The 8161-nt window shown below is 45.9% G+C and overlaps 1 protein-coding gene across 1 annotated transcript in view; it reads left to right on the top strand.

Annotated features, from left to right (window-relative positions):
• Window positions 1–2423: 2423 nt before the first annotated feature.
• The window catches only part of TMC2 (transmembrane channel like 2), a 100660-nt gene continuing 94922 nt past the window's right edge, over window positions 2424–8161 (top strand). Inside the window, exon 1 of the mRNA XM_068986774.1 lies at window positions 2424–2457. Coding sequence (XP_068842875.1) covers window positions 2424–2457 — 34 coding nt within the window. The remainder of the gene's footprint in view (window positions 2458–8161) is intronic.

Genomic DNA, 8161 nt, shown 5'->3' with positions numbered 1-8161 from the left:
GTTTGTTTATTGACATGACAAGAAACATTTTATTTCTCAAAGTGGTGCTGGGAAAACTGAACAGCTACATGTAAAAGAATGCAATTAGAATATACTCTCACACCACACACAAAAATAAACTCAAAATGGATTAAAGATCTAAATGTAAGATCAGAAACCATGAAATTCCTAGCAGAAAACATAGGCAGAACACTCTGACATAAATCACAGCAATATTTTTTTAGATCTATCTCTTAAAGTGGAGGAAATAAAAGAAAAACTAAACTAATGGGACCTAATCAAACTTAAAACTTTTGCGCAACGATGGAAATCATCAACAAATGAAAAGACAATCTACAGAAATGGAAAAAGTATTTCCAAATGATATGACTGACAAGAGGTTAACATCCAAAATATACGAATAGCTCACGCAACTCAACAACAATGAAAAGACAAATAATTAAAAAATGGGCAGAAGACTTGAATAGACATTTTTCCGAAGAGGACATGGAAATGGTTAACAGGCACAGGAAAAGATGCTCATCCTCAGGGAAATGCAAATCAAAACAATCAATCAGGAAATATCACCACACCTGTCAGAATGGGTATCATCAAAAAGAACACAAAGGATGGCAAGGATGTGGAGGAAAGGGAACCTTCATACACTGTAGTAAGAATGTCAATTTGTGCAGCCTTTGTGGAAAACAGTATGGATGTTTTTCCAAAAACTACCATATAATTCTCAGGTCTTATCTTAAAAAAAAAAACCCACTAATTCAAAAAGATACATGCACTCCAATGTCCATCACAGCATTATTTACAATTGCCAAGATGTAGAAGCACCCTAAGTGTCCATCAACAGATGAATGGATAAAGAAGATGTGGTCTATATACACAATGGAATCCTTCTCAATCATAAAAAAGAATAAAATCTTGCCATTTGCAGCAACACAGATGGACTTGGAGGGTATTATGCTAAGTGAAGGGCATCCCTGGTGGCTCAGACAGTAAAGAATCTGCCTGCAGTGTGGAAGAACTGGGTTTGATCCTTGGGTCAGAAAGATCCCCTGGAGAAGGGAATGGCTACCTATTCCAGTACTCTTGCCTGGAGAATTCCATAGACAGAGGTGACTGGTGGACTACAGTCCGTGGGATCGCAAAGAGTCAGACACAACTTTCACCTTTCTTTCATGCTAAGTGAATTAAGACAAACAGATATCATATATAAGTCAGATATATGATATCACTTACATGTGGAATCTGCAAAACACAACAAATGTGAATATAACAAAAGAAATAGACTCACAGATGTAGAGATCAAATTAGCAGTTACCTGTGAAGAGACGGATGGGGGGAGGGACAACATAGGGGAAGAGGATTAAGCTGCACAAACTATTATGTATGAAATGAGCTACAAGGATATATTCCACAATATAGGAAATATCGCCAATATTTTACAATAACCATAAGAGGAGCATAACCTTTACAATTGTGGATCACTGTACTGCACACCTATAACTCATATAATAGTGTAAATCAACTATACTTCAATTTAAAAAGAAAAGAAAATATTTGTGACTCCTATTGGGGACAAAATCACACTTTTTTTTTTTTTTAGGGAAATGCTAAATTTTGGTTTAAGGCAAGGAAAATAAAAATACAATGTTTTCCCCCATTCCTGTTCTCAGACCCACAAAATTCCATTCATGACTCTTGGAGTGCCAGGGACCTCAGGTTAAGAACAGAGCACACTGAGGACTGTGATCACCTTTCAGAGGCACCCTGAAAGGTGGTTTCCAACCCAGCCAAATCTGCCCTTTTTGAAGCCAGGCAGCAGTGGGAAGAGCTGGCGAGCAAGCGAGCAGATGGTGCGAACAGGAACAGTTCATCAGAGTGGGCTCAGGACTTCCTTATCAGGATTCAGATTCAGACTAATCTGAATGCCCATTGGTACCCTGGGAGTTTGTGTTTTAAGTATAATTCCTGGTGATAACTTTCACAAATATCCTATCATTTCCCCAGTGCCTGTCCCAACCAAGGACCCAAGATAGAGGGAAAGAACCCTGGGAAGCTCCTCACACCTCTCCTGGCTGGAGTGAAAGTGGCATCCCTGCCAGGAAATGAGCCAGCAGCTTCTGGCCCTTTCAGGGCCCCTTCATGTGTAAGTGATGCCTGAAATGCGAGACCACAGCGCCTCTATGCAGAGAAACCTGAGCAGAGGACTGTGCAGCCGGATTGAAGGGCTGGGAACTCACCGCCTCCTGCTCCACCTCTCTCCCAAACTTCACCAGCCTCCACGTTCAATCTCAAACAAGCCAAGGAGCCTCGGCTACCAGGAAAGGAAGCCAACCACCATGAGAGCCCCAAAACACCCCAGGCCGAAGGTGTCCGTGGATGAGCGAGCCTTGTGAGCCCGCCTGGGGGCTGACAGAGCCCTGCGGACCATGAGCCATCAGCTAAAGGGCCGAGGGGAGGAAGGTGAGCTTATCCTCATCTCTGCAGGGCCCCTTCCCAGGTTTCCTGGGCCGCAGGGGGCAGGGAAGCAGACGGGATGTTTTGCGGGATCCAGGTTTGAGTTGCAGGGCCTGCCACTTGCTTGCTGAGCAACTTCAGTCTGGTTATCCAAACTCTCCCTGCCTCATCCATGAGCAAAGGCAGCGATAGCCTCCTTGAAGGGCTGTTGGAGGGATTAAAAACAGCCTGTGCCTGCTTTAAGGTTGACTGACAGAGGCCATCTGTGCCCACCGGGCTCATTCAGCCTCCCCTGCCTTGGTAACAGTCGCCTTTCCTTAGCAATCCTCTCCACAGATTTCCCTTTCTCTCTGTGGTTGTGGAGATGTTCTGACCTCGCGAGTTTCCAGGGTGCCAGAGAAATGTCAGAACGAGAGCCCCTGGAGCTTGTGAAGCTAAACAATTGGAGCCCAGATCCCTCGGATAGGGATCAACCTGCTAAGGGTCCTTGTGGTGAGATGGGCAGTGTAGGGAAGGGCACTCTCCAGAGGTCAGCCATTCACACCTGTTCCATCTCTTACAGGAGGAGGTGGCACGAGGGGGCAGGCAAGGAGTGGCTCTCTGGGCACAGGTGAGAAGGGGTGAGGTATCCTGGGGAGCTGAAGGTCTAGCCATCCACTCAACCTTCTCTTCCGCCCTCCTGCTTCCTGCCTTCCCCCCACTCACTGTAAGGAGCCCTCCCAAGGCAGGTATAATAGTTTAATTGGGGAGGAGGTCGAGGGCTGCTCAGAGAGGGCCTGCTCTCAGCCCCAAGAGTCAAGGGACAGGCCCAGAGTGAGTGACACTGAGTTGAGCCTCAAAGATCAGTGAACATTCACCAGCTTGTGGGGTCGGGATGCCATTCCAGGCAGCCGGTAGGGAGTGAAGCCAGAGCTCACACCCAGGCACCCTGACTCCAGAGAACAAGCTCTCACCCTCACAAAGTGCCAGCAGCAGTGGGTCACCTTCCCATCTGAAATGCGGACACAGCTCCTCTGTGAGACAGTGAGAGGTTTACCCAGAGGGGACAACCTGCTCCAGGAGGAGCTGAAGTCACAGGTGGAAAGCCCTCCAATGCCATCAGGGGAGCTTGAGCCACACCCAGGGGTCAGGCATTCTGCACTTCAGGTCAGGAGACATGTGGTTACGGTACGTTTTCTCCTCCTTGCATCCCAGGCAGGGCCCTGCTTGCAGGTGAGGAAGCAGAGTCTCAGGAAGTAATGGACTTCTTGGGGGAGGATGTTGGGAGGGATTCCCCTCCTCATTCCCAGGAGAAGAACATGTCCTGACCCCATGCTGGCACACGGAGCACAGGGGAGCTGGCCCCAGGATCTACCCCATTGCATCTGCCAACCCCTTCCCTCCTGCACCTTCTACTCACCACTACGTGGGGCCTGAGCGCTTGGTGAGGCAGTCCAAAACGGGGTGGGGGCACACCCAAGAGCAGGGTACAGAGCAGAGCTATGACTCTGGGCAGAGAGAGGCTATGGAGGCACCACGCGTCTCAGCACTCCTTCCTGCCCCCGGAGCTGCCACATGGCCACTGTCCCTCCTCCCCACCCCACCTCCTCCCTGTCTAGTCTTCCCATCCCCCCAGAGTGTCAGGAGTGAGTGTGAGAAAGAGCACAGTATCCCGGTGGGGCTGGATGAGGCCCTCTCCTCATGGAGGGTCCAAGCCCTTGGTAACACTGTGTTGATGCCGGTCTGGCCCACATTCCATTTCCCTGCTCTCTTCCGATTTCTGTCCATTCTCCTCCCATCCCAACTCCCCCTCTGCCCCCCTGAAGAGGTAGGCCTTGTGGGGGCCACCTGTGGGCAAATGGTCCTGCAATGCAAAGTCATTTTGCCTAAAACACAAACCTTTTTCTACTGAAATATGCCACATACACATCTCTCCCCTCTTGCCATTTTCCCTTGTGCAGAGAAAAAAGGAATTGAGTCAAAATTTTCACTTCAGGGATGCCAGTGGTCAAGGCATGCAGTGAAGTTAAATAATGGGAATTCATTCAATGAACTGGAACCCAATTACATAAAGATTTCCATTTTAAATCTCCTCTGGAGTGACCTCTGAGGGACCCAAATCCTACTCCTTCAGCTTCTGTTCTACAAGAAGGAAAAAATATGTCTGAGAACACAAAGTGTGTTTCTCAAAATAATTACAATTTTTTATTCCATCCATCAAAAAAGAGGGTGAGAATTCTCCCTTCTCTTGTATCCTTTGGTGAACATACTTAACGGTGAGGAACTGGAGGGTGAGCCAGACCCACTAGGTGTCCCAGCTTCTCTATTTTCCTTTCAGCCTATTTTTCGTTCTGAATTTTTCACTTGAGTCAGGTGCATAAACGTGAGGAGGCCTGTTAAGTGTAAGTGAGTGCATTCAGGGCTTGGAGGTCTTCCTAATGTGACAGCTGCTCTCCTAGCTCCTAAATTATGCATTATGTGAAGTCTATTGAAAACTGACTATGAAAGAAAAACTGAAGCAGTTTGCTTTCTGTGAAAAAAAGGTTAGAGAAGACTGAAAGACAAATTCTGGCTTGCTTTCCACATGAATTTCATTCAGTTGGGAAATGAGATTACATTAGGAATTACAGTTTGGAAAAAATTTATGAACCCTCTAGTTATGTCTACAAAGCTTGGAAGAATGCCTGGGACAGTTCATTACTGAAGAGAAAACCACTTCTTAGATAACTGAGGATACACAGTTCAGAAGAGAACACAAACATATATTGACTTTCTTATCCAGTCTTTTCAACCAAGACTGGAAGCAGTCTTGGATGAATCATTAATCCCTTGCCCCCCTGTCTCTGTTCCTCTGCCCTCTCTGAGAGCAGAGCTCAGTTCTAGAACTCTTCCCTGAGATCACAGCTGTGGTGACAGACACTTTTTCACACTCCTTCCCACATCTTTGGGAAGAGTAGATTTGTTTCTGTCCAAAGCGTTGCCAAGCACAGCAAAGAGCATCTGTAGGACAAACCCATCTTTCACTGGCCAATGCTGACCAGCTTCCTAACTTGATGAGTTATTATTACACCTAAACAATTTGTTGTCACATTGTCTTACCCAAAACCCTCTTCCCCTAAGAGGTGAGAAGGAGAAGAGGTTAGGGCAGGAGTGGGTGAAGAAAACCTTCCTGCCACGCATGTGATTGTCTATCTTTGAGTCTGTAACTAGCACTCGGTACTTCTCAGTGTGTTTACATCAGGTGTCTCCACCCTCAGCACCCTCTTCAGTGCTGCTGTCATGATCCTTTGATGTGATCATATCTGGTAGATGCTCCAGAGTTATATTCTCTCCCTGTAGATTTCCCCCTGCTCCCACAGGTATGCATTGCTCTCTGGGCAACCTCCTCTCCCCATTGTCCCTGCTGCAGCATCAGTCATAACCAAGACTCAGCTCTGCCCTGGTCACCTACACCTCCAGACTGCTTGGCCTTTTCACTGGGGCCCTTTAAACCCCCATTTCCTCTGTGCGGAATCTGCCCACTTCACCACAAGCTCTCTCTATTTCCACCCCTTTCTTCTCTTGACAAACCCTTGTTCATCCTTCAAGATTCAGGGAAAACATCAGTTCTTTGTGAAACATTTTCAACCATCCTAGCCACAATGCATCACTCTTCCTCTATATTTCCAAGATCTTTTTTCCTTTAGTTCATCTTTTATTCCTTCTTTTTAAAAGATATTTACCTAAATTATTGTCAAGAGCTGACTCCCTAAACATCATCAACACAGTCTGTTGATAAGACAAAACTGATTTAATGCTTACAGCAAGCAAAGTCTTGACAATATCTCACAGAAGGAAAATAAGGTCAGAATTTATTAAGAAATAAAAGTTTGGTTTAGGATAGGACTTTCAAAATGAGGGCTTAATTAGGATTGGGTAAGAATCACAGTATAACAGTCCGCAACAAACAGCAAGGCCAGGATTTTGAGTCAAAGCATCAGAAGGATCTTAGGGGGCAAATTAGAGTCTGTGATGCTTTCTGCTGAAGAGCTGATGGGTGCCCGAGAAAATTCTATAATGAGCAATCAAGCCATTTTCCAGGCAGTATATTCCTGGAAAAAGAGTCATGCTAATGAAGACAGAAGCATAGCACAACGTCATCTTCATACAGACACTAAAGTGTAGTTTGATTTCTCTGTGTCCAGGCTGAGTGTGAGGAAATGGTTTCAGTTCTTCAGCCTGAATTGAAGGACTAGCCACTAATAGCTGAGGGTATCAGCCCAGATCTTCACTACTGTTTAAGGTGTCATAATTGTGTGTCAAGTATCTGCTGATGGTCCTTTCAACCTGTGTGTCTGTCGGGTTTTCCAGTTCTTTCTGATGGAGGACGCTTTGCTGGATCATTTGACACACAGCAGCTGTGCAACAGCTTCAAAGCTCTGGATTAAGAGGATTGTGGCCAGAGTTTGTATAGCTCACTTGTCAGGCAGGAGCCAAGTGCTCAGACTGAACAAGAGAACAGATCTCATGCCCAACATGAGGAGGAGTCCACAGAACTATACATGGGGCCGTTAGGCGTGTTACCCAGCTTTATGATATCTTCATTTACTTCCTGGATCTTCTCAGTAATGTTCAAGATCTCTGAGTGGTCTGTAGGAATGTGAGTACAACATTCTTTCACATAACCTCTCATTCTGAACCCCTCTGGAGTTTCCAGTCTTGGTGGCACTCTGTGAGTCCTATAGCTTTTCCTCTCTGTGTTAGCATGTAAGGTTCATCGTACTATCTGGGCTTCTTGTAAAGTATGAAATGAAGAGTTCTGAAGAGAGAAGAGGGGAATTCAGAATTCCTATAGAGTAGTTAGGGTTTCAATTCTGGAATCAGGGCCACTGTTTGTCCTTTTTCAGTGAAACTACCAACTGATCTCTTTTTCCTAGCAGACAAACCAATGGGCCAAAATGGACCTTGAGTAATGTCAGAGGTGATCTTGAGAGTAGGGATTAGTGTACCAATGTAACAAGTTCCTGTCCAATTTGTGGGTAGCAGCTAGTAGACTTCTGTGCCAGATTCAATACCAGTCACTGGGAGTCGCCCACTAATCTGGTTTTGGCCAAATATTCCTAAGGGATTATCAAATAATGCTGTAAAATTTTGACACCATTCATGAAGAGTAGTCTGGTGTCAGGCAGTGAATTTTGTAGTATCAAAGATCATTGGCTGGGGGGTGGGGAAGTGTCAAAAGAAAAATGATATATCTTAACTTGTAACATTTATGAGTGTGAGATACTCCCCTGCCACTACCTGTTCCCTGATCCCCTTCCAAGTTCTAGTTCAGTGAAAGTTCAGTTGCAAAGACTAGTTATCACGAAAGGACCCCAAGTATTGTTTCCACAGAGGCAGGATTTCTGGCCACTTTGCCTGCTGTGGAGTTTGCCAACTAAAAAGTGAGTCCAACTACCTAGGAAATAAACTGATTTTTTACAACGAACTGGGTCCAAGCAAAGCTGGTTGGTTCCCAAGAGAAGCTGGCATTTTCACCAGTTCATGGGTAGATTGTAGCTGATATGAGAGTCATGGGCTTCCCAGGTAGCTCAGTGGTAAAGAAGCCGCCTGAAAAATACAGGAGATGCAGGTTTGATCCCTAGGTCGGGAATATCCCCTGGAGGAGGAAACGGCAACCCACTCCAGTGTTCTTGCCTGGGAAATCTCAAGGGGACAGAGGAGCCTGGAGGAATATAGTTCATGGGGTCAC

Source organism: Capricornis sumatraensis, chromosome 15, assembly GCF_032405125.1.
Source record: "Capricornis sumatraensis isolate serow.1 chromosome 15, serow.2, whole genome shotgun sequence".
Lineage (NCBI taxonomy): Eukaryota > Metazoa > Chordata > Mammalia > Artiodactyla > Bovidae > Capricornis > Capricornis sumatraensis.
The sequence above is the reverse complement of the archived record's forward strand: the minus strand, read 5'-3'. Positions and strand labels throughout refer to the sequence as shown.